The 27,484-nt window shown below is 38.8% G+C and overlaps 1 protein-coding gene across 4 annotated transcripts in view; it reads left to right on the top strand.

Moving 5' to 3' along the window:
* PTGER3 (prostaglandin E receptor 3) overlaps nt 1-27,484 on the top strand; it is a 237,919-nt gene that overhangs the window by 106,737 nt on the left and 103,698 nt on the right. Inside the window, exon 3 of one of the 4 annotated variants that reach the window (XM_043878856.1) lies at nt 23,776-23,805. The exons of the other annotated variants lie outside the window; for them this stretch is intronic. Within the exon in view, the coding sequence (XP_043734791.1) occupies nt 23,776-23,790 (15 nt within the window). The 3' untranslated portion in view covers nt 23,791-23,805. Of the gene's footprint in view, nt 1-23,775; nt 23,806-27,484 lie in introns of those variants that run through there. 4 annotated transcript variants of the gene reach the window in all.

The following is a 27,484-nucleotide window of genomic DNA, read 5'->3' on the forward strand; positions in this document are numbered from 1 at the left end:
ATTTCTCTCATGGTTTTGGAGGATGAAAGCCCAACATCAAGAAGTTGGAAGGCTTGGTTTCCCCCATGGACAGTGAGGGAGGTTCTGATCCATGATACTCTCCTAATTTCTGGTGGTTTGCTGGCAATCTGTGACATCATTTGACTTATAGACACTTCACGCCACATAGCATTCTCCTTGTGTGCATGTCTCATGTCTAAATTTCTCTGTTTTTAAAAATAAGAATATGAGTCCTATTGCTTTAGTTCAGTTCAGTTCAGTTCAGTCATTCAGTCATGTCCGACTCTTTGAGACCCCATGAACCACAGCACGCCAGGCGTCCCTGTCTATCACCAACTTCCGGAGTCCACCCAAACTCATGTCCATTGAGTCAGTGATGCCATCCAACCATCTCATCCTCTGTCATCCCCTTCTCCTCCTGCCCTCAATCTTTCCCAGCATCAGAGCCTTTTCAAATGAGTCAGTTCTCCACATCAGGTGGCCAAAGTATTGGAGTTTCAGCTTCAACATCAGTCCCTCCAATGAACACCCAGGACTGATCTCCTTTAGGATGGACTGGTTGGATCTCCTTGCAGTCCAAGAGACTCTCAAGAGTCTTCTCCAACACCACAGTTCAAAGGCATCAATTCTTCAGCTCTCAGCTTTCTTTATAGTCCAACTCTCATGTTCATACATGACTACTGGAAAAACCATAGCCTTGACTAGACAGACCTTTGTTGACAAAGTAATGTCTCTTCTTTTTAATATGCTATCTAGGTTGGTCATAACTTTCCTTTGAAGGAGCAAGCGTCTTTTAATTTCATGACTGCAATCACAATCTGCAGTGGTTTTGGAGCTCAAAAAAATAAAGTCTCCCAGTGTTTCCACTGTTTCCCCACCTACTTGCCATGAAGTGATGGGACCAGATGTCATGATCTTAGTTTTCTGAATGTTGAGCTTTAAGCCAACCTTTTCACTCTTCTCTTTCACTTTCATCAAGAAGCTCTTGAGTTCTTCACTTTCTGCCTTAAGGGTGGTGTCATCTGCATATCTGAGGTTATTGATATTTCTCCTGGCAATCTTGATTCCAGCTTGTGCTTCCTCCACCCCAGCGTTTCTCATGATGTACTCTGCATATAAGTTAAATAAGCAGGGTGACAATATACAGCCTTGATGTACTCCTTTTCCTATTTGGAACCAGTCTGTTGTTCCATGTCCAGTTCTAACTGTTGTGGCCCATTATATTCCAGCAAGACCTCATCTTAACTAATGGCATCTGAAAATGACCTTATTTTCAAATAAGGTCACATTGTGAGGCACTAGGGATTAGGACTTCACCATATGAATTTAACTGGGGCAAGAGGAACAGTTCAACCATAATGGAATGGTTGGTTGATATAGGGAGGAAGTTGTATCTAAACTCCAAGATCACAAGACCTAAATGATGTTGCTTTGGGAATTTAATGGGTTTAGGAATGGAATAAAAATTTCAATGACACATGCCAGCCCTGACTCCAATTAGGAAAGACAATTCAAAAGTGATCATATTTCTGATACTGAAATATCTGGAAGTTTTTCCCATAAATAAACAGTAAAAAGGTCATAAACCCTGTGGTGGGAAAGATTTTGTGTTTGTACCAGGTTTTAAATGATCAAATTAAAATCAAATTGCTCTATTTATTCTGGGAAGAGTGGGAAGTTGTAAGAATTCTTGCACTTATGTTACCAGTTCAGATTGATTTCACTGCTTGAATAGTCACATTTTTACTCTGGCAATTTCCAATCAGAGCAATATACTCATCAAGATGTTGAAGTCTGAAGGGAGACCAGATGTTACTCATTGAAAAGAGAATAATTAAGGATTTACAAAGTCATTTGAACAAGTGAGCATTCAAACAGGTATGAATCCAGAAGATAATGGTATGTCCAGTGATTGCCTTCTTGAGTCAGGTTGCTTATTTGGCGATTTTTATTTATGATTTCATGCCTATACACAAACCTTCAAAAGAACATGACAAGCAGTTGTATTTCTGCTTTATCTGCTCATTGAAGTCTCATTCTGGGTTGAGTGTCAATTGTTGACACCACGTCATGTGGGTGCTCTGGACACCTCTGAAAGCTATTCATGGTCACATAGAACATTGTTCAGTGTTAATCTAATGGGTTAGATTGACTTAAAGGTTGTGCCAGTAGAATTCCACTGGCAGCACTTTTTCATTTCATCATTGTATTTATGTACACCCCCAAATAGTTTTAAAAAAAGAAAAACAGTGGTTGAAAAGACATGTACTTATGTTTCTGGGAAGTGATGCAATTGTTTTTGGAAAAATAATGAAACTTCAAGCATATTTCTAGAGTTCGTTTTGTATCAACACTTCTTGCTATGTTTTCATAGTCACGGTGGGAGATTTTGCCAACACCCGACTATTACTAATCTGGTACAGAGCTGAACAAATCATTTTCTTGAAATGGTTCCTCAGTGAAACCTAGTTATAAATGCCCATAATTACTCAGGGTGTCTGTCCATATACTAATGATTGTTGGAAATAAGAGGGACTGCATGATAGGATTCATTTGACGACACTCATTGTGTACTTAAAGATTTCACATTTCACACTCTGAAACTGTACGAGCAACTAAGCCTTCTTTATGATGAAGATAATTACCCAAACCTGTAGAGGTTCTCCTGGTAGGTGAAGGTGACAATAACTACCTGAAGTGGCATAATAGCAAAAATTCAGCTAAGACCAGTACTAGACTGGGTACTGGAAAATTCCTCTGTTTCATAGCCTTGCATTAGATGTCTGGTCAGTTGTCTAAAAGATAAATGTAAAATTTGGTATAGTGATGAGATTAGTGGTCCTGAAATGAATTTCTGTAACAATTTCACCCAAGAATAAATGACAAAATCAAACAGGGCAAAAGTCTTTCAAGCAGGAGGTTCTTTTTTGGGAACAAATGACCAATTTCTAGTGATATTATCAAAAGTGTTATTAAGAGGTTTTACAACACTTATGTCTCTACTGGGGAAAGAGGTGAAGGACAGAATAATTCTAGGGCCTTCCAACCTCTGCTGATAGAACAGTATCAAATCATTAAGAGACAGAAAAGTATCTCCACATAATTTTTGAATTGTTTTTCTTATTAGGGATTTTTCTTTCATTCCTTCCCTTGCTCCCTCCCTTCTCTCCTTCCTCCCTTTCTCGCTACCTCCCTACTTCCCTCCCTTCCTTCCTTCTATCCAATGCTTCTTAAGTTAATAAAATCTTGACTATATGTTTCTTGGGAATAGGAATCAGAGAATAATGTGAATCTTTATGATGCAAAGGGAAAACAAAAGTAACATTTTCTAAAAGTTACAAGTATATAAAAGCTTTCTATTCACTATATCATATAATATTAACATCCTATGAGATTGTTAATACAAACTTCCATTTTAGAGATGAAAAACTTCCATTTTAGGCCCATCTCTACTTAATTACCTTACTTTCCCAACATATGTAACTTCAGATGATCAAACCAGTGTTGAAATCCAGATTTATCTGGCTATAAATCCTGTGTTTTCATTGTATCTTACAAGATGTTTCTAGTGTTTAAAATTGAGAAGAGATAGAATATTATAAATTATATTAGCCATGAGTAAATAATTATAGTTTCTTAAAGAAATGATGGGACTCAAAAATTTAACATCCTTCTTCATTTCTTCCTCTTTTCATTCACATAGGAAAAAATGGATTTCTCTGAAGCCATGAGTATTATTCTTAGCCAGAATACATGGCCATACAGGATACATCACCTTAATTTTATTTTCAAGAGCATATTTTTAGTTTTTTTTTACCCTCATGTGTCTTATTTCTGTTTTTCAGTTATTTTATAAATGTAGAAAGCATAATTTCACATTCCCAATTATATGACTTGGGAGAAATACCTGCATTTCATGATGCCGTGCTATTAAAGTCAATAAATATTACCAAATTTGCTCCTTCCAGGCAGGAAAAAAAACTGATAGTGAAAAGGAGAAAGTGTATCACACTTGAAATCAGAGCTAATGGTTTTGGGTATATATTCTTCTGCTTCCCATCTATGTGAATTTGGTAAATGATTTAAAGCTTTACGCTTTAGTTCTATAATCTGCCATGATAATCTTAATGCCTTTTTGCAGGATTGCACTGAGGCTTAACGTGGAGATAACACAGAAAGGCATTGTACGTTTTCAAGTCATGCAGACACACAAACACACAGCACTAGTAATGCCAGTCCCTACTTCTGAGCCCTTGGGAGATTCTGCCAAACTATCATGATAATTTCCCAGCAGATTCTGGACAGTCTCATAAATGGAAGCCTTATCAAAGTCTTCTTTAAAGACTACACAGGAGACCTACCCAGCTTAGTGGAACTAACAAGCCTGAGGAATCCTCTTTGGCATCCTGGGTTTGGGTGAAAGATACCCCGCTTCCCTTCACCTGAGTGCCATGAGATGAATACCATGTTAGAGCTTTGGTCCATTAACTCAAGTTATTTCCTATTAAAATGCAGCTATTTTAATGCATGGTTTAATGAGTGATACAGACTTTTCTGGGAGCAGTTTGTAGCAGAGGGGTTGGAAGAAGGCAAAGAAAGCATTAAGTTACACAGAGAAGAGGGAAGCACATACTCATGACTAGGAAGAAGTTTGCATAGGGGAGAAGAAAGGGGAAGTGAAGGGATAAATGACAATCCCCCCACCACCCCTCACTTTTGCATCCTCTTCAGATTCAGTCCTACCTACATGGATATTTCCTTTTTGACTGTTAGTCAATTTACCATTGTGCTGTGCTTAGTCGTTCAGTCATGTCCGACCCCATGGACTGTAGCCCACCAGGCTCTTCTGTCCATGGGGAGTCTCCAGGCAAGAATACTGGAGTGAGTTGCCATGCCTTCCTCCAGGGGATCTTCCCAACCTAGGGATTGAACCCAGGTCTCCCACGTCGCAGATGGATTCTTTACCATCTGAGTCACTAGGGAAGCCCTACCCCTCACAAAAATAGCTATTTATATTGAATATCATCTATGGTTTGGCATCCTTATAGGCACTTGACATGTTAAATTGTCATAGAACAACTATGCTATTATCCCTCTTTAACAGCCTTAGTAAAAGAAAGCTCAGAGAGTGAGTAAAGTACAGAGACTGGATTAAAACCAGGTCCATTTCAATCCAAACCTTCTCATTTTCTGCCAATTCTACCATCTGTCATGCTTCTCTGATTTGGAAATTTGTATTTTCTCTCACGTCAAGAACATGAAGGAACTTATGTCAAGGAGATGAGGTTGTGTAACAGCAGCAACAACAACAATAAACCTCTAAATCTTAGTGTCTTAAAACAATCGAGTTCTTTTGCCCTCATACCACATGTCTGCTGAGGGTCATGTGGGGAGACTTGGCTGCAGGTCCTCCTGCTCAGACACCTGGGCTAACAAAGGCCTCAAACCTCACCAGACCCTGTAGTGGGGGAGGGGAGAATTGGAGAGTGGCTCCTAAGTACTTCCAGAGCAAGGAGTATGCCAAGTCAACCCAACAGGGTGAAGAAATGCAAGCCTATCACGTACCAAAAGAGAAGAGATGAAAGTACTGGTGACCAAAATCTCCACAGTAAATATAGAATAAAAATGGGGGGGAAAAAAAGAAACCTGCTGAAGTACTGAGTTTATTAAGAGGAAGGTCCTTTCGAGTTTAGCTTTTGAACCCAAGCCTGCTTGTTTCAAGCCTTATCAATGCGTTGACTTGGTGAGGCGGGCAATATCAGCAACCAGTCATTTTAAATACAGGCTGAGACATGTATTTTTAGCAAAGTTGAAAAAAACAGGTTGATCACTCAAATTACCCAATTTAGACTTATGGTAAGAGCAGTATATGGTTCAGAATTGCTACAGATCTGGAAGAAATATGGGTATCTTAACATTTTGTACAGGTGGAATTTAATGCCCCTTTCAGATGAAATGAAGTTATGGATTTGTGAACTGGAAATCTATAAACTGCCCAGATTATCAAAGCATAGTCTAATTCAAAATCATTTGACTGGCAGTCTTCTACTTTCAGGACTCTATAAAACCTACACTGACCCTGCAGTAACAAAGTGAAAAGTGAGATGCAGTGGAAAGGGTTTTAGAGAAGGCAATGTATATAACTTCATCCCGAAGTTGCTGTAAGAGTTTAATTTTCTATTCTTTGAGGCTATTTTATCATCTGTTATGTGGGGGATATTAATAAATAAATATGGCAAGTACTAACACAAAATATATCTCTACCTCCAAAATATATCTTGAACCTGTCTTCTTCCTTTCATGTTTAATACTCCTAATGTAGGAGAAACATCTCTCAGCTGGATTGCCACCAATAACCTCCTAATGATTTTTCTATTTCTCCTCTTGCCTCCAACTCAGTAGTAAGGATCTTTCTTATCCCAGGGCCTTTGCACATGCTACCCCACTCTTTCTGCTGTCCCATTCTTTTTTTTTTTTTTTTCTATTTCCTACTTGGACAGCTCTATTTATTACTTTGATTAATGATAAAATCCTTTCTTAAAGCAGTCTTTCTTGATCTTTCTGTCTATTGTTGTTTCCTCTTATTATTTGCTATTTCTGCTCATTTGTATCATTCATGGTGCTGACCTAACTTGTCATTGTTTTTGTTTGTTTACTTCCTTGTTTTCTGTACTGAAATGTAACTTTCACCAGTGCAGAGACTGGCTTGTTCTTGTTCAGCCTTATCGCTGCCAAGTATAGTGCCTGCCACACTGTAGGTGTCAAAAAAATATACGTATAGTGAAAGAAGAGGCTGTTGTGAAGAGTGAGATAAAGTTCATCCTTAAGTACCCCAGTGGTGCTCAGTGAGTGTGAAAGTCACTCAGTTGTGTCCAACTCTTTGCAACCCCATGGACTATACAGTCCATGAAATTCTCCAGGCCTGAATACTGGAGTGAGTAGCCTTTCCCTTCTCCAGAGGATCTTCCCGACCCAGGAGTCAAACCAGAATCTCCTGCATTGCAGGTAAATTCTTTACCAACTGAGCTTTCAGGGAAGCCCCCCACACCCCAGTATTACCCAGTCAATCTTCACCTCTTCTCACCTATGTGTATCCCTGCTGAAGGTACACTGGCCTGTATCCCCATCACCTATGAATGTCCTAGAACTCTAACTAAATGCTAATACTGAAGTACAGAAAACAGATGAGGTTACTCTTGGCTTTAATACATTTGTCTTTAAATACATCTGTTGTTTTTGTGAATTATGTACTGACACCCTTATATGACTTCTATGCCAAACTTGGAGATTAGTAATTAGCTAGCAAACATTTATTTCTTACTATCTCTTCCTATAGGTACTATAGTATCTCTCAATTTGTCTTGAGCAGTGATATTGCAAAATTATTTGAATTTTTATTGCCATTTTCCTCTTATTTAAAAGTTATTAGAAATGAAAATATAAATATGCATAAAGTAGTGATTAAAAAGTCAGGGTAAGAATACAATTAAGACAAAGGTGAAAATAATTAAGCATGTAATGGATAGTTAACATTTAGATTTTATGAACACATTGAAATTAAAATGATTAATCCTGTATTTACAAAGGAAAAGAGTAAATTTAAAGACCAGCGTGACATGCTAGAATTTGTTATCAGATATTATATCTGAAAGGTAAGGCATAATTATGAAATTTACATCAGTTCAGTTCCCTGTGGGACAGAATTTCATTCTAAAATACATCTCTTGGGACTTTCCTGGAGTTCCAGTGGTTAAGACTTTGCCTTCCAATGCAGGGGGTGCTGGCTCAATTCCTGGTTGGCAAACTAAGATCCCACATGCCTCATAGCCAAAAAACCAAATTGTAACAAATTGTAAGAAGCAATATTTAAGAAAGTCAATAAAGACTTTTTAAAAAGTAACCTAGATGCCCATCAGCAGACGAATGGATAAGGAAGCTATGGTACATATACACCATGGAATACTACTCAGCTATTAAAAAGAATTCATTTGAATCAGTTCTAATGAGATGGATGAAACTGGAGCCCATTATACAGAGTGAAGTAAGCCATAAAGATAAAGACCAATACAGTATACTAACACATATATATGGAATTTAGAAAGATGGTAATGATAACCTTATTTGCAAAACAGAAAAAGAGACACAGAAGTACAGAACAAACTTTTGGACTCTGTGGGAGAAGGCGAGGGTGGAATGTTTTGAGAGAACAGCATGGAAACATGTATATTATCTAGGGTGAAACAGATCACCAGCTCAGGCTGGATGCATGAGACAAGTGCTCGGGCCTGGTGCACTGGGAAGACCCAGAGGAATCGGGTGGAGAGGGAGGTAGGAGGGGGGATCGGGATGAGGAATACATGTAAATCCATGGCTGATTCATGTCAATGTATGACAAAAACCACTACAAAATAAATAAATAAATAAATAAAAATAAATAAACTAAGATTACCAAAAAAAAGAAAAAAAGTAACCAACGTAAAAAAAAAATCTAAAAAACAAAATACATTTCTTTCATCTTTGGCTTTATTTTATATTTTCAGTTTGATTTTGTCTGAAAGTACTGATTTGCTAATGAAGCATGCTCTTTTTTCTCTCTGAGAGATGGACCAACTTGCTCCCTCTGTTTACTTTTGAGGAACTTATGACTCAGTGAAATGAAAGAATTAGTCCTACAGGCCCATCTCAATTCTTCTTGATCAGTTGCCTGAATTATTTTAAAGTTGAGTTCTGCAGGCAGAGAGACCAGTATTTATTTAAAAGAAACCCTGCATGGTTCCAAAGTAATATTCATTTATAAATGGTATCCATTTTGAAGTGGGAAATATTTATCAGTGGACAGCCAACAATCCTAGAGGCACAAGAAGAAAGACCCTCAGGTGTCTTTTACTTTGTTTTCTTCTTGGTTAATCACTTCCTAAGCAATACAATGCTTACATCAGTCTGTTTCTCCTTTAAGATCGATGAAGGTCAACCCACGGGGACTGCACCTTGTGTTTCTAAAACAACTCTGCTTCAGTGAATCAGGTCTAGAAGAATGTTTCTGACTTACTACAAGCCGTCTGTGCTTCTTAACTTTTGCCAGTTTCTGCTGGAATCTGCCTCTGAACCATGACACATTCACTCTTCAGATCTGGTGTGTCCCACAGTCACTGACATTGGCCATGTTCTTAATACTGCTCTGAATTTGCAGAATGGATTTTGGAATTAGGTCCATATTTCCTAGCATTTAATCCCGGACAAGCCTGTATCTATTTTTCCTTCATTGAAATTACCCTCCTGATTGCACTAGCCTCATTTTAAGTTTTCAATGGATTTGTGAACTGAAAATCTGCAAACAGCTAGAATTTATTACCAGGTATTATGTCTAAAAGGTACAGAAAGCTGTATTGATCAGCACTGCTCTGGAGTACCCAAAGCATCACTTATCTGTGGTGCATGCATTTCTTAATGTATGACAACCTGACCAAAATGCAAGCAGCCCCAACTGGAATATATCAGTGACCATGCAGCAACTCTTTAGCAAACTAAATCTCAGTACAGATGTCCTTGACATTTTCCTCTTTTCAATTAATGATGCATATCACTGCTTTCCAAACTCTTTCACAATGCTTAAAAAATCCATCACAACCTTTGCCATTTGTCTAAATTCATCATCCTTCTCTCCCTTGGAATGTATTCTTGTGATCTACTTTACATTTCTTGACTGCAATTTTAAACATGCCACTCCTTTTGTCTGGAATGTTCTTCTCTTCCCACTCAGCCTCTCAAGTGTACTCTGGTGTTGTGGGACACCAGAAGAGGAGGTCCCTTGAACTCTTTGGACAATTTAGAGAAGTGGGATTAATTTAATGTTGCTTCACTATTCACATCATTCAATATCAGAAAGCAATAGAGGACTTAGGGAGAAAGTTGAACTGTATTTTGCACATAGACAATGATAAAATACTTAACTTCTTAAGGGAAGGTATCTAATTCTAGGGACTTAAACTATTCCAAGTCTATTGTATGTTTGTATCTTTTGTATGTTTGTCTGTAGGCATGTCCACACATGTCCACATGTTTGTGTGTGTGTGTGTGTGTGTGTGTGTGTGTGTGACTTCCTCCTCATCATTAAAACTTTTCTCTCAAACCCTTTACCCCACATATGAAGAGATACATGGGGCTCTGTGAATAAGGCATATATTATATCTGAATCTATTCAGATCATGACCCCCTTATTGCCAAATTCAGACTTAAATAGAAGCCACTAGGGGAAACCACTAGACCATTAAGGTATGACCTAAATCAAATCCCTTATGATTATACAGTGGAAATGACAAACAGATTCAAGGGATAGATCTGATAGACAGAGTGCCTGATGAACTATGGATGGAGGTTTGTGACCTCGTACAGGAGACAGGGATCAAGACCATCCCAAAGAAAAAGAAATGCAAAAAGACAAAATGATTGTCTGAGGAGGCCTTACAAATAGCTGTGAAAAGAAGACAAGCTAAAGGCAAAGGAGAAAAGGAAAGATATACCCAACTGAATGCAGCGCTCCAAAGAAAAGCAAGGAGAGATAAGAAAACTGTACTCAGTGATCAATGCAAGGAGATAGAGGAAAACAATAGAATGGGAAAGACTAGAGATCTCTTCAAGAAAATTAGAGATACCAAGGGAACATTTCACACAAAGATAGGCACAAAAAAAGACAGAAATGGTATGGACCTAACAGAAGCAGAAGATATTAAGAAGAGGTGGCAAGAATACACAGACAAACTATACAAAAAAGATCTTCATGACCCAGTTAATCACAGTGGTGTGATCACTCACCTAGAGCCAGACATCCTGGAATGGGAAGTCAAGTGGGCCTTAGGAAGCATCACTACAAGCAAAACTAGTGGAGATGGAATTCCAGTTGAGCTATTTCAAATCTTAAAAGATGATGCTGTGAAAGGGCTGCACTCAATATGCCAGCAAATTTGGAAAACTCAGCAGTGGCCCCAGGACTGGAAAAGGTCAGTTTTCACTCCATTCCCAAAGAAAGGCAATGCCAAAGAATGTTCAAACTACCACACAATTGCACTCATCTCACATCCTAGCAAAGTAATGCTCAAAATTATCCAAGCCGGGCTTCAACAGTACATGAACTGTGAACTTCCAGATGTTCAAGCTGGATTTAGGAAAGGCAGAGGAGCCAGAGATCAAATTGCCAATATCTGCTGGATCATCAAAAAAGCAAGAGAGTTCCAGGAAAACATCTACTTCTACTTTACTGACTATGCCAAAGCCTTTGACTGTGTGGGTCACAACAAACTGGAAAATTCTGAAAGAGATGGGAATAACCAGACCAACCTCAGATATGCAGATGACACCACCCTTATGGCAGAAAGAGAAGAGGATCTAAAGAGCCTCTTGATGAAAGTGAAAGAGGAGAGAGGAAAAGTTGACTTAAAACTCAACATTCAGAAAACTAAGATCATGGCATCCAGTCCCATCATTTCACAGCAAATAGATTGGGAAGCAGTGGAAACAGTGACAGACTTCATTTTCTTGGGCTCCAAAATCACTGCAGATGGTGACTGCAGCCATGAAATTAAAGGACGCTTGCTCCTTTGAAGAAAAGCTATGACCAACCTAGATAGCATATTAAAAAGAAAAGACATTACTTTGTCGACAAAGGTTCATCTAGTCAAAGCTATGGTTTTTCCAGTAGTCGTGTATGGATATGAGAGTTGGACTATAAAGAAAGCTGAGTGCAGAAGAATTGATGCTTTTGAACTGTGGCATTGGAGAAGACTGTTGAGAGTCCCTTGGACTGCAAGGAGATCCAACCAGTCAATCGTAAAGGGAATCAGTCTTGAATATTCACTGGAAGGATTGATGCTGAAGCTGAAACTCCAATACTTTGGCTACCTGATGCGAAGAACTGACTGATTAGAAAAAACCCTGATGCTGGGAAAGATTGAAGGTGGGAGGAGAATGGGACGACAAAGGTTGAGATGATTGGATGGCATCACCGACTCAATGAACCTGAGTTTGAGTAAACTCCAGAAGTTGGTGATGGACAGGGAATCCTGACACACTGCAGTCCATGGGGTCGCGAAGAGTCAGACATGAATGAGTGACTGAACTGAACTGAACTGAACTATTCCAAAATTTAACTCTACCAACACATTTTAATACTAACAGAGCCTTTGAGAAACAGTCTAATTTATCTTTTTTTTCCTTTTATGATAGTTATCAATGGAGGAAACATTTTTGAAGGAGAATTATCCACAACAAGAGGAGAATTGTCAGCAGTAGCTCAGCTCCCATCTAGCTCTTGACCATCCTTGAATTAACACCTAACCTATATCTGGTTAGCAGTATTTAAAGATGAAGTTGAATTATAGCAGAGAATGCAGAGCACTGTAATACCCCTGCTGAAGATATTTACTGTGTTGAAATATACTAGTATTAATATGTTTGAGTGGATATAAATCATGAGCTGGCATCTCATCCACACTGCTTCTTCTTTGGTTTTCCCTGGTCTTCCTGTCTCCATCTTTGAGGTAGAGAGACTGGGGAAAAAGGTCCCTGCAGGAAATGTCTTTACTTTGTGACAAACATACAAGACATTTTTACTCAAGACTTGAGAATTGAATCTAATGTGCATGTTTCAGACTGGTAAGAAAATGGAGAAAAATCTTAGATTTTATAACATACCTGTAATAGATATACCACCTGAACATATAGTTTACTATTAACAAAAAATCTCACAAATCCCGTTCCCAAGATCAGAATATTCACCCTAGTTTTCTGGCACTTGAACCAAGAATTCATAATCTTGATTAAGCCAAGAATGTGGACCAACTTGACAAATTATTTACAATTCAAATTAAATGCTGCTGATCATTTTTCTTTCTCAGTTCATGCAAGGCCCATTTCAGAAACAGCATGCTCATCTGTTTCTATATAATTAAATAATATCTTGTTCAAAAAATGAAGTACATAGAAGAATAATCAGACACACTTGCTAAACTAACTGCAAATGGAACTGTGCCAGTCTCCAGTCTCAGTGATTAGATTATGTCTCTTATCTTTAAATATCACAAAAATGAGTGTAAATTAGCAGGCAGAATTTTCAGGTTAAAGCCAATATGCAAAGCTCAAAAATTCATGTTCAGTGTTGCAGGGATTGTTGGTTTATATATGACAGCAGTTACTTGGTCCTCCAAGCAGTGAATTGTGATCAGGCTCTTTTTCAAGCATTACAGGAAGTTTTACTGTTCCATTACACTATGTCTTCAGCAGTGATGAAACCCATGATTGTGTTCTCTGGTACTTAGTGTATGTTTTAATTACTATGGATGTTTAAAAACATATTTTGTTTCTTAGGATTCCCAAGCACAAACAATCATGCATCCTACAAAAACAAGACAAACTATAACATGTAAAAGTAAACATTTTTAAAACAAATATACATAGATAAATAAACAAAAGTGTATGGAGTGCAACTCCTTCTAAATGATATCATGCTGCTTATTTGAGCTGCAAGTACTCAACACTGATGAAGCCATGCATGATTCCATCAGCTTTGGTGAGTTCCAGCAATGGCACTCAGTCCACAGTAGTGTGAGAACCTGAGCTTATGTGTTGTCTGATGCAAAATTAACCTGGGTTATTTTTCTAGATATATGGAGCCCCTCTTTACTTCCGGAAGGTGATAGAAAGTAAATTTGTTGAGCAACTACTTTAGCTTAAACATGGTGCTAGACATATCCACATAGGATATCAACTTTAATTCTAATGATCACCCTAAAAGTGCATATCCATATTTTATCAGTGAGGAAACTTAAGTCATACAGCAGATAACTGACTTCCCAATAGCATGTTGCTGAAGCTAAGATTTAAATCCAGGTCTGGATCCCTCAAATGTATTGCTGTTCTAATTTACCATGCTATTTCAGGTCACTGAAGACCTTCTTACATAGTTATCCCTGGAATGACATAAACCTGCCCAATGACATGCAGGGACAAATCAACAAGGGAAAGTAAAGTGTAGCAGGTCATGAAACATAAGAGCTGTGACCACCTGATTATGAGTTCCACCTGATTCTGGGAACAAAAACAGTCAGGACCTCAGCCAAATGAGCCAGGGGTCAGATCTGGGCCCCAATCCCATGGGAAAGAAGAATGTCAAGGGCAAAATTGCAGCAGAAGTCCAGATGTGTAGACTGTGCCAGGAGGGTGGACTGTTGGGGAAAATTCACAAATGCTCAGGGCCCACCAGATGCACAAATTTTATAGCAGCAGACTACTTTCAGCACCCACAGACTGACTGTGAATCTATGCCTGCTATTGTTCAATGGTTTTGTGTAGACTATCTGAATTAAACTTCACCATAGCCATGGAGAGGGCTTCCCCAGTGGCTCAGTGGTAAAGAATCCACCTACAAAGCAGGAGGCACAGGATATTCAGGTTCAATCACTGGGTCGGGATGATCCCCTGGAAGAAGTCATGGCAAACGACTCTAGTATTCCTGCCTGGAGAATCCCATGGATAGAAGAGCCTGTCAGGCTGCAGTGCATGGGGTTACAAAGAGTCAGACATGACTGAAGTGACTTAGCATGTATGCACATTGCTATGAAGAAACAAAATCATTTGCCACAGTTCAGCCTGGTCAGCTGAGTAGTGGTAACAAGCATGGACTCTGGAATCAAAGTGCCTGGATCTGATTTCTGGCTCTCACTGGCTCTGTACTCTCTTGCTGGGGAAATTTACTTTTTCTTTCTACCTAGTTGCTTCATTTGTAAACCAGGAGTGATAATGGTGCTCACCTTTTTGCACTGAATCTAAAAAGCCTCAAACAGTGCCAGGCTTAGTGTAATTGCTAGACAAGTGTTTGTTAAATAAAGGAGAAGACTAAGTAACTTGTATAAATTCATAAATGTAATTTTTAGTGCAGCTGGGACTCAAGTGCAGATGGTATGAGTCCAGAACCCAGGACATAGTCTCTGGTATTAATATATAGAGGATGGGCACCCTAATACCAAAACCAGACAAAGATGCCACAAAAAAAGAAAACTACAGGCCAATATCACTGATGGACATAGATGCAAAAATCCTCAACAAAATTCTAGCAAACATATCCAACAGCATATTAAAAAGATCATACATCATGACAAAGTGGGCTTTATCCCAGGAATGCAAGGATTCTTCAATATTCACAAATCAATCAATGTGATACACCACATTAACAAATTGAAAGATAAAAACCGTATGATCATCACAATAGATGCAAAGAAAGCCTTTGACAAAAGTTAATACACATTTATTATCAAAACTCTCCAGAAAGCAGGCATAGAAGGAACATAGCTCAACATAATGAAAGCCATATATGATAAACCCACAGCAAACATTATCCTCAATGGCAAAAAATTGAAAGCATTTCCCCTAAAGTCAGAAACAAGACAAAGGTACCCACTCTCACCACTATTCAACATAGTTTTGGAAGTTTTGGCCATAGCAATCAGAGCAGAAAAAGAAATAAAAGGAAAAGAAGTAAAATTCTCACTGTTTGCAGATGACATGATCCTCTACAGAGAAAACCCTAAAGACACCACCAGAAAATTACTAGAGTTAATCAATGAATATACTAAAGTTGCAAGATATAAAATTAATACACAGAAATCCCTTGCATTCCTATACATTAACAATGAGAAAACAGAGAAATTAAGGAAACAGTTCCATTCACCATTGTGATGAAAAGAATAAAATACTTAGGAAAAAATCTACCTAAAGAACAAAAGACCTATACATAGAAAACCATAAAACACTGATGAAAGAAGTCAAAGATGACACAAATAGATGGAGAAATATACCATGTTCATGGATTGGAAGAATCAATATAGTGAAAAGGAGTATACTATCCAAAGCAATCTATGGATTTAATGTAATCCCTATCAAGCTACCAAAGGCATTTTTCACAGAACTAGAACAAATAATTTCGCAATTTGCATGGAAATACAAAAAACCTCGAATAGCCAAAGCAATCTTGAAAAGAAGACTGGAACTAGAGGAATCAACCTGCCTGACTTCAGACTATACTACAAAGCTACAGTCATTAAGACAGTATGGTACTGGCACAAAGACAGAAATATAGATCAGTTCAGTTCAGTTTAGACACTCAGTCGTGTCCGACTCTTTGCAACCCCATGAAGCACAGCACGCCAGGCCTCCCTGTCCATCACCAACTCCTGGAGTCCACCCAAACCCAAGTCCATCAAGTCGGTGATGCCATCCAACCATCTCATCCTCTGTCATTCCCTTCTCCACCTGCCCTCAATGTTTCCCAGTATCAGAGTCTTTTCAAATGAGTCAGCTCTTCTCATCAGGTGGCCAAAGTATTGGAGTTTCAGCTTCAACATCAGTCCTTCCAATGAACACCCCAGGACTGATCTCCTTTAGGATGGACTGGTTGGATCTCCTTGCAGTCCAAGAGACTCTCAACAGTCTTCTCCAACACCACAGTTCAAAAGCATCAATTCTTTGGCACTCAGCTTTCTTTATAGTCCAACTCTCACATCCATACATGACCACTGGAAAAACCATAGCCTTGACTAGATGGACCTGTGTTGTCAAAGTAATGTCTCTGCTTTTTAATATGCTGTCTAGGTTGGTCATAACTTTCCTTCCAAGGAGTAAGCATCTTTTAATTTCATGGCTGCAATCACCATCTGCAGTGATTTTGGAGCCCAGAAAAATAAAGTGAGCCACTTTGTCCACTGTTTCCCCATCTATTTGCCATGAAGTCATGGGACTGGATGCCATGATCTTAGTTTTCCGACTGTTGAGCTTTAAACCAACTTTTTCACTCTCTTCTTTCAGTTTCATCAAGAGGCTCTTGAGTTGTTCCTCACTTTCTGCCATAAGGGTGATGTCATCTGCATATCTGAGGTTATTGATATTTCTCCTGGCAATCTCGATTCCAGCTTGGGCTTCCTCCAGCCCAGCGTTTCTCATGATGTACTCTGCATACAAGTTAAATAAGCAGGGTGACAATATACAGCCTTGATGTACTCCTTTTCCTATTTAGAACCAGTCTGTTCCTGTCCAGTTCTAACTGTTGCTTCCTGACCTGCATACAGGTTTCTCAAGAGGCAGGTCAGGTGGTCTGGTATCCCCATCTCTTTCAGAATTTTCCACAGTTTATTGTGATCCACACAGTCAAAGGCTTTGGCATAGTCAATAAAGCAGAAATAGGTGTTTTTCTGGAACTCTCTTGCTTTTTTGATGATCCAGCGGATGTTGGCAATTTGATCTCTGGTTCCTTTGCCTTTTCTAAAACCAGCTTGAACATCTGGAAGTTCACGGTTCATGTATTGCTGAAGCCTGGCTTGGAGAATTTTGAGCATTACTTTACTAGCGTGTGAGATGAGTGCAATTGTGTGATAGTTTGAGCATTCTTTGGCATTGCCTTTCTTTGAAATAGAGATCAATGGAACAAAATAGAAAGCCCAGAGATAAATCCATGCACCTATGGACACCTTATCTTTGACAAAGGAGGCAAGAATATGCAATGGAGAAAAGACAATCTCTTTAACAATTGGTGCTGGGAAAACTGGTCAACCACCTGTAAGAGAATGAAACTAGAACACTTTCTAATACCATACACAAAAATAAACTCAAAATGATTTAAAAATCTAAATATAAGACCAGAAACTATAAAACTCCTAGCAGAAAACATACGCAAAACATTCTCTGACATAAATCACAGCAAGATCCTCTATGATATAACTCCCAGAGTAATGGAAATAAAAGCAAAACTAAACAAATGGGACCTAATTAAACTTAAAAGCTTTTGCACTACAAAGGAAACTATAAGCAAGGTGAAAAGATAGCCTTCAGAATGGGAGAAAATAATAGCAAATGAAGCAACTGACAAAGAATTAATTTCAAAAATACATGAGCAGTTCATGAAGCTCAGTACCAGAAAAACAAATGACCCAATCAAAAAATGGGCCAAAGAACTAAACAGACATTTATCCAAAGAAGACATACAGATGGCTAACAAACACGTGAAAAGATGCTCAACATCACTGTTATCAGAGAAATGCAAATCAAAACCACAATGTGATACTATCTCACACTGGCCAGAATGGCCGCTATCTAAAAGTCTACAAACAATAAATGCTGGAGAGGGTATGGAAAAAAGGGAACCCTCTAACACTGTTGGGAATGCAAACTAGTACAGTCACTATGGAGAACAGTGTGGAGATTCCTTTAAAAACTCGAAATAGAACTGCCACATGACCCAGCAATCCCACTGCTGGGCATACACACCAAGAAAACCAGAATTGAAAGAGACACATGTACCCCAATGTTCATAGCAGCACTGTTTACAATAGCTAGGACATGGAAGCAACCTAGATGTCCATCAGCAGATGAATGGTTAAGAAAGCTGTGATACATATATACAATGGAATATTACTCAGCTATTAAAAATAACACATTTGAGTTAGTTCTAATGAGGTGGGTGAAACTGAAGCCTATTATACAGAGTGAAGTAAGTCAGAAAGAAAAACACCAATTTAATATATTAATGCATATATATGGAATTTAGAAAGATGGTAATGATGACCCTATATGTGAGACAGCAAAAGAGACTCAGATATAAAGAACAGACTTTTGGACTCTGTGGGAGAAGGGAAGGGTGGGATGATTTGAGAGAATTGCACTGAAACATATATATTACCATACGTGGAATAAATGGCCAGTCCAAATTAGACACATGAAACAGGGCACTCAGAGCTAGTGCACTGGGACAACCCAGAGGGATGGGATGGGGAGAGAGGTGGGAAGGGGGCTTGGGATGGGGGACACATGTACACCCGTGGCTGATTCATGTCAATATATGGCAAAAACCACCACAATATTGTAAGATAATTAGCCTCCAATTAAAATAAATTATAAAAAATCCAAGGTAAAGAAAAAAAAAAATAGAGAGAGAGGATAAGTTCTGATGGGGACAGTCAGATAGCAGTGTCTGTTTATTCAAATGTGGGTCCTCAGCAACTCCATCCATGAAGGCTCTAGGAAAAGCAGACCCCAGTACAATCCTAAAACTACTTCTCAGTTCTCTCTCATCCCATAATTGGCTACTATCTCCACGGAAATCATGACATATCTGAAAATCATTTGAGGATCTTCTTTACCTAAGACCCTTTCCAGTGTTGGCTGTATACTCAAAATCTTTATTTTTGCATTATTGAATCCACTGCATCTAAATTCAATAATATTTAGTAGTCTCTACCTTCTGAGGAATCAACAACGGTGGACTGTGGACACAGATTTCAAGGCAGTTATGGACACCAGTAATCCCTTCTCCATGGTAAGAAAAGTGCCTGACACACCATGCAGTAAGATTTTCAGAGGGCCATTAAGTGTTTTCTTCTTGAATTTTTATAAATCAGATATTTTAAAAGATAAATATAGCTTTTTCTGTGAAGAAGGGATTACTTCTTTGTGATGTTTTCTTTTTAATTTAACATGAAGCAAGTAATAGCAATACGTAGCCAGATCTATACAGTTTCACCACTGCATGAGAATGTAAACTTTGATATAAAAACATTTGAACCTATGTCAAGTCAGATTAGATTCTATAAGATCTGTTGTTCTGTGACCCCCAAGTTTTTGGACAGCACTCCAGTTTCGACTGTTGAAATCATTTTGTCTGGATTTCATATGCATAGACACAGACCTAGTAGGCAGAGACACAGTCTGAATTTGACTGCAGCCATTCTGCTTCCCAGGTGGCTCAGTGGTAAAGAATCTGCCTGCCAATGCAAGAGATGCAGGAGACGTAGGCTAGGAAAATCCCTTGGAAAAGGAAATGACAACTCACTCCACTATTCTTGCCTGGAGAATCCCATAGACAGAGGAGTCTGGCAGGCTACAGTCCATGGGGTGGCAAAAGAGTCAGACATGACTTAGCGACTAAACAACATCAATTTTCTAGTAAAGGCCACGTTTCACATTTGTCAGGGAGAGCAAAATCTCTGAAGTGTTGCTTTTCACAAAACTGCAAGGCTAAAAGGACATTAAGTACAGGATCTGCAGCAGGCTGTTGGATTGCATTTTCTTGGAAATGCAAGAAAATTTTGTGTCTCACTTCTATTAGTTTCTCCAGGCTACAAGGGTCCATGTTTAGTTTGTTTAGTTTAGTTAGTTAGTTTAGTTTGTTTACAAGCTCAGAAAACAAGAATTATACAGAGATTCAATAGATAATAGCAGGGAAGTTAAGCAAAGACTTAGAAGTTGAGAGCCCTGGGTTTGAACATAATCTTAGCAACTAGGTAATTGCATGACTATGCTGTGTGCTTAGTCACTCAGTCATGTCTGACTCTTTGCAACCCCATGGACTGTAGCCTGCCAGGCTCCTATGTCAATGGGGATTCTCCAGACAAGAATACTGGAGTGGGTTGCCATGTCCTCCTGGGAATCTTCCTAACCCAGCAATCAAACCCAGGTGGATTCTTCACCTGTAATAGTTCTTCAAAAACTTACTAAAAGGTGAATTAGATAAAATGAAGCACCAAATACATAGTCGGTACTTAAAAAAAAAAAAAAAGGTCCCTGTTAATATCATTGTGTTATCTTTACAGTAGTGGAGAGTTTAATATTAAATGATATGCCATGCACAGTGTTAGTTCCCTTACATACGTTATCCATAATTTGTATGACAACCACAGCCAGAAACCATGGTTAGATAGATGTATCTCATTATGTTGTGTTAAATGAGTTGGAGAAGAAAGAGTCTAGAGTCATGGGGATCCATCAGGAGACTATCACACTGGTTAAGATGGGAGAGTTCTCATTAAGACAGTGGTAGTGAGAGGGAGAAGGAAAACTACTTAGGGTTTGGCATTTGGAGGACAGACAGACATCATAACTGATTGACCACAGTGGTAAGGAATAGTAAGGACCAAAGTAATAACCCTTTCCATCTAATCCCTCTGACTAAAATCCACAGATGATAAAGCACTGATTTGGCAGAATGTTCTAGTGAAGAGGTAAGGCAGTAAAAAAATATATATTCCCCCAAATGACACTGATTTTAGTCCTAAGTCATGTCCAACTCTTTTGCAACCCCATGGACTGTAGCCTACCAGAGTTCTCTGTCCATGGGATTCTCCAGGCAAGAATAATGGAATGGGTTGCCATTTCCTTCTCCAGGGGATCTTCCTGACCCAGGGATCAAACCTGGGTCTCCTGCATTGGCAGGTGGATTCTTTACCACTGAGCTGCCCAGGATGCCCATCAAAATGACATACTAGGCAACATTTGACGTCTTCACTCAGTACCAGCTGTAGAAAATCATAGAATCCAAGAACAGGGAATGCAAGAGGACCTTACAAGGAACTGAAATGAGGAACTGAAAATTAATTGGGATTACTGCTCCTGTTCTCTCTCTCACACTCTATCTTTGTAGCTACACAAAGTCTTTTTCTCTGCAAATCTTCTGTATTTTGGGTACATCTTGCTCTTTAGTCAGATGTCTCTGTTTCTCCAGGAACAAGACTGTATCACAATTCTGGAGTTTATAATCTCCTTGGTTTAAGTCACTCAAAAGAGACAAAGATTAACATCTCTCACTCTTCATTCAAAATTGAGGGGGTAGCATCTTACTAGTCAAATGTAGATCTAGTAACAACTTTAGTCCAACCAAATGTGGCATGAAGACAATTTTAAGCCTGCTGCTGCTGATGCTAAGTTGCTTCAGTTGTGTCCGACTCTGTGCGACCCCATAGACGGCAGCCCACCAGGCTCCGCCATCCCTGGGATTCTCCAGGCAAGAACACTGCATAAAGGGGTATTTCTTGGGAAAAGGAGGCTGTTATAATGTGGATAAAAAACAAAAACCAATCTACTTACAACAACCTCACTGACTTACTGAAAGAAGATCTTATCCTTGTTGTGAAACTCATCTTTATCTTCTGCACTTTAGAAAATATGTAAAGGTACAGAAAATTGATCTTTAAGTGATACTCACATAACAATATAAAAAAAATTCAAGGCAGAGTCTCTAGTAATGAAATCTAATATCAAAATCAATACTGCCTGTTTAGCACCCTGGGCAAAAATGTCAGGAGGCTAGAAAATAAGGAAGACCTCATTGCTTATTTATCAGTAAGCTGCACATTGTGAACAAGAAATTAACTCATTCTAAAGGCCTTTATTCATTTCTTACAAATTTCCAAATAAATTGCAAGAAGTTAATGAGACAGATGAATAGACAGAATCATTCCATCAGAAGATTGCAAACTAGTTAGGGAGACACACAAGTAAACTGATGATTGTAAAATATTAATAGTTGTGATAAGTGCTAAAACAGCACATGCTCCGAATGCTGCTGGATTTCAGAGGAGCAAACATCTTGCCTTAAGGAATGTATCAGTCTGCTAGGTCTGCGATAACCTGGGTCTCCCGCATTGCAGACAGACACTTTACCATCTGAGCCACCAGGGAAGTCGACCTCCTTTATTCTTAATCATCTTTTTAAAGTCCCTTTCTCCATGTGGGGAGTGGGGAGGGGGGATAGTTAGGGAGTTTGGGGTGGACATGTATACACCACTGTATTTAAAATGGCTAACCAACAAGGACTATATATGCCAATGCTATGTGGCAGCCTGGATGAGAAGGGAATTTAGGGGAGAATGGATATATGTATATGTATGGCTGATCACTTTGTTGTTCACCTGAAACTATCGCATTATTTGTTGGTTGGCTATTGTTGTTCAGTCTCTCAATCATGTCCAACTCTTTGTGACCCATGGCTGCAGCACGTCAGGCTTTCATATTCTTCACCATCTCCCAGAGCTTGCTCAAACTCATTTTCATTGAGGTGGTGATACTTTCCAACCATCTCATCTTCGGTCGGCCCTTTCTTCTGCCTTCAATCTTTCCCAGCATCAGGTTCTTTTCTGATGAGTCAGCTCTTTGAATTGGGTGACCAAAGTATTGGAACTTTAGCTTCAACATCAGTCTTTTCAATGAATATTCAGGACTGATTTCCTTTAGGATTGACTGGTTGGATCTCCTTTCAGTTCAAGAGACTCTCAAGAGTCTTCTCCATCACCACAGCTCAAAAGCATCAAATCTTCGGTGCTCAGCTTTCTTTACAGTCCAATACTCACATCCATACATGACTACTGGAAAAACCAAAGCCTTGACTAGATGGACCTTTGTTGGCAAAGTAATGTCTCTGCTTTTTAATATGCTGTCTAGGTTGGTCATAACTTTCCTTACGAGGAGGAAGTGTCTTTTAATTTCATGGCTGAAGTCACCATCTGCAGTGATTTTGGAGCCCAAAAAAATAAAGTGAGTCACTGTTTCCACTGTTTCCCCATCTATTTGCCATGAAGTCATGGGACCAGATGTCATGATCTTGGTTTTCTGAATGTTGAGTTTTAAGCCAACTTTTTCACTCTCCTCTTTCACTTTCATCAAGAGGCTCTTTAGTTCTTCTTCACTTTCTGCCTTAAGGGTGGTGTCATCTGCATATCTGAGGTTGTTGATATTTCTCCTGGCAATCTTGATTCCAGCTTGGGCTTCCTCCAGCCCAGCGTTTCTCACGATGTACTCTGCGTATAAGTTAAATAAGCAGGGTGACAATATACAGCCTTGATGTACTCCTTTTCCTATTTGGAACCAGTCCGTTGTTCCATGTCCAGTTCTAACTGTTGCTTCCTGACCTGCACATAGGTTTCTCAAGAGGCAGGTCAGGTGATCTGGTATTTCCATCTCTTTCAGAATTTTCCCCAATGATGGTTCAAGAGTTGCAAATTTGCAAAAGCAGACAAGAGCCTTGAAAATGAGAAGCACAGTGGCCAGCCATTGGAAGTTGACAATGACCAATTGAGAGTTATTGTCAAAGATGATCCTCTTACAACTACATAAGAAGTTGCCAAAGAACTCAACATCAACCATTCTATGGTCATTCAGCATTTGAAGCAAATTGGAAAGGTCAAAAAACTCATTAAGTAGGTGTTTCATAAGCTAACCTCAAATCAAAAATTCCTTGTTTTGAAGTGTCATTTTCTCTTTTTCTACACAACAATGAACCATTTCTCAATCAGATTGTAATGTGCCACAATAAAGTGACCTTTTTATGACAACTGGTGAAGACCAGCTCAATGGTTGTACCAAAAAGAAGCTCTCGAACACTTCCCAAAGGTAAACTTGCACCAAAAAAAGGGTCATGGTCCCTATTGGATGGTTTGCTGCCAGTCTGATCCACTACTGCTTTCTGAATCCTGGTGAAACCATTACATCTGAGAAGTATGCTCAGCAAATTGATGAGATGCAACAAAAACTGCAATGCCTGCAGCAAACATTGGTCAACATAATGGCCCAATTCTTCTCCACAACAATGCCCAACTGCACATTGCACAACAAATGCTCAAAAGTTGAATGAATTGGGCTACAAAGTTTTGCTACATCCACCATATTCATCAGACCTCTCATCAACAGACTACTACTCTTCAAGCATCTTGACAACTTTTTGTAGGGAAAATGCTTTCACAACCAGCCAGAGGCAGAAAATGCTTTCCAAGAGTTCATCGAATCCTGAAGCACAGATTTTTATGTTGTAGGAAAAAGCTTATTTCTCGTTGGCAAAAATGTGTTGATTGTAATAGTTCCTATTTTGATTAATAAATACATGTTTGAGCCTAGTTATAATTATTTAAAATTTATGATCTGAAACTGCATTTACATTTGCACCAAACAAAGACTCTTCAGAGTCTCTTGAACTGCAAGGAGATCCAACCAGTCCATCCTAAAGGAGATCAGCCCTGGGTGTTCATTGGAAGGACTGATGTTGAAGCTGAAACTCCAATACTTTGGCCACCTGATATGAAGAGCTGACTCATTTGAAAAGACCCTGATGCTGGGAAAGATTGAGGGCAGGAGGAGAAGGGGATGACAGAGGATGAGATGGTTGGATGGCATCACTGACTCAATGGACATGGGTTTGGGTGGACTCTGGGAGTTGGTGATAGACAGGGAGGCCTGGCGTGCTGTGGTTCACGGGTTCGCAAAGAATCAGACATGACTGAGCAACTGAACTGAACTGTACTGAGCTGAATACAACAGCTTACATCAAGTCCTGTCCTGAATTTCCAATGGCCACAAGTGAGTTTCATCTGCTGTCCTTCACCTCAAACTCAGTATGTTTATATTCATAATATTCCTATCTTACTCTGAGGCCAATTACAGTCTCTAATCCTAATTTTCTTATGGTTTTAAATGGCATCCATCTTGTTTGGGGCCAAAGGAGTTCTCTTAAATGTGCAAAATGGGGGAAAATACGTCTTGCCCAGGAACTTCTCCCCCTTTTGAGTATTTTTGTTGCTATTTCTCCTTCTTCTCTGACTAAAACATTGCTTTCATCCAGCTGTCCATTTCCTCTTTTCCTAGGTTTTAATTGATGAAGTATTTACTCTCCCAGAGGACTGATGAGCAAAAATCAGGCATAAAGTAGATAAATTTGTGAGGTGAGATCTTTTCTGACATTTTTAAGTAATGTAGGTCTTGCCACAAGCAAGCATATCTTTCCAGTGAAGAGAACCTAAAAACAATCTAAACAACCTCTCTTCTCTTTTGTTACTTCAACAAAAGAGGATGACTCCCTAAAGCCCTGTTTTATCTATGTTGCTATCCAACTGAAGAACCTATCAAGGCTCTTCCATTGTACAGACCATTAAAATTAAACATTTCTCTGTTAGATCCTCAGTCTGATTTTACCTTCACAGTCAGTTTTTCTTCCAGACTTCAGATGTCTTGAATTCTGGTATTACATTTCAAAATAAAATTCCTAGTGTAACAATACCTTCAAGATTTCATCACCTTCCATATTTGTTAAAGTTTCTGATTAAATAATGAATCAATAAATATAATAATTGTTGTGCCTTTTCTCTAGACTCCACTACTCTTACTTCAACCTCCACACCTTTGCCTGTGCTAGTCTTGTACCTGGCATGTACACTTTCTCCTTCTACATCAATGGTTGTTGTGTGCACTAGAATCTCCTGAAGGGCTTGTCAAAATAAAGGCTGCTTGTCTTTACTCCAGAGTTCCAAAGATCCAACCCCAAAATTTGCATTTTGAGCAAGTCCCCCAGAGATGTGAATGACAGCAGTCAGGGGACCACACTTAGAGAACACTTGGTTGTTGTCATTATTGTAGTTGCTAAGTTGTGTCCGACTCTTTATGACCCCATGGACTGTAGCCCAGGTTTCTTTGCCCATGGGATTTCCCAGGTAAGAATATAGGAGTGGGTTGCCATTTCCTTCTCCAAGGGATCTTCCCCACCCAGGACAGAACCTGCATTTCCTGCATTGACAAGTAAGTTCTTTACCACTGAGCCACCAAGGAAGCCTCTTGAGAACACTTACTTAGAGCTAGTCTAAACTGAACTACCTGGATGGAAATTAGAAGAGGAAGTGAGGAAGTATTTAAATTTTCTGGTATATTATAACTGTATGCAAAAAAAAAAAAAAATCATCTCTAGCATCATTAGCAGTAAGAAATTTCTGAGACTAGCTCCCACCATCTCTTATTAACCATTTCTGCTTTTAATGAACTTCTTCCCAAAGATTTGATTCTTTTCCTCAAGTCTCTTGGATGCTTTATTACACATTACTTTACGATCAAACCATCTTGGTGGGCTCACTTTGGACATAAATTTCTCCCTTTGTTTTTGGTTTAAAATATAAACCACCTGTAACCTCAGTGATATTTTATTTAAAATGGTTATGTTTAGATCTGGTGGCCAAAATGTAACTTAAAGAGCTAAGAAAAGAAATCTCAGAGCTGCTAGGTTAGAGGAGGTCAATTTGATGAAGGAATCTTTTTGACAGCTGACATTATGGCTTGTAATAAACTTGACCAATTGGTTCTTGTGGGAGGAAGCTTTATTTCTACTGTTACAGCTGTTTCTGTCAGAAAAGGAGATCTGGGGAATATTTTATAAAGCATGCTTGTCATAATTCAAGTGATAAATTATCTTATGTAACTGTCACATTATATGTTCACACTGATTTAGGCAAATTCTCTGAAATTTGTCATATTCTGTGTATTGCCTTAATTCATATATCAATGGAGACATCTAATTTTCCTTACAGTTGATTCATGAGCATTTTTGTAGTTCAATATTTTTAAAGATATGCTTTAAAGTCAGGCCACTTTTGCTGATATGAAAACAAACCAGGAGACTGAGTTTCCCAAATACAAATAGAATTAGTGTAAAGCTACAGAGCTAAAGAATGTAGAAGGTTAAAAGAAGGTCAGCTTTGGCAAACTAAATTTACTCAGCAGAAGTAGCTGAATTCCTGAAGTGAAACCATTCACTTTGAGAGAAGTGTCATATCTGTGGTACAATGTCTTCACAATGATGTATATTACTCTTGTCTATACTCAGAGACACATGACTGAAAGAAAAAAAAAAAAGAATGGAATT

This window comes from Cervus elaphus, chromosome 20, assembly GCF_910594005.1.
Source record: "Cervus elaphus chromosome 20, mCerEla1.1, whole genome shotgun sequence".
NCBI classification, from domain to species: Eukaryota; Metazoa; Chordata; class Mammalia; order Artiodactyla; family Cervidae; genus Cervus; species Cervus elaphus.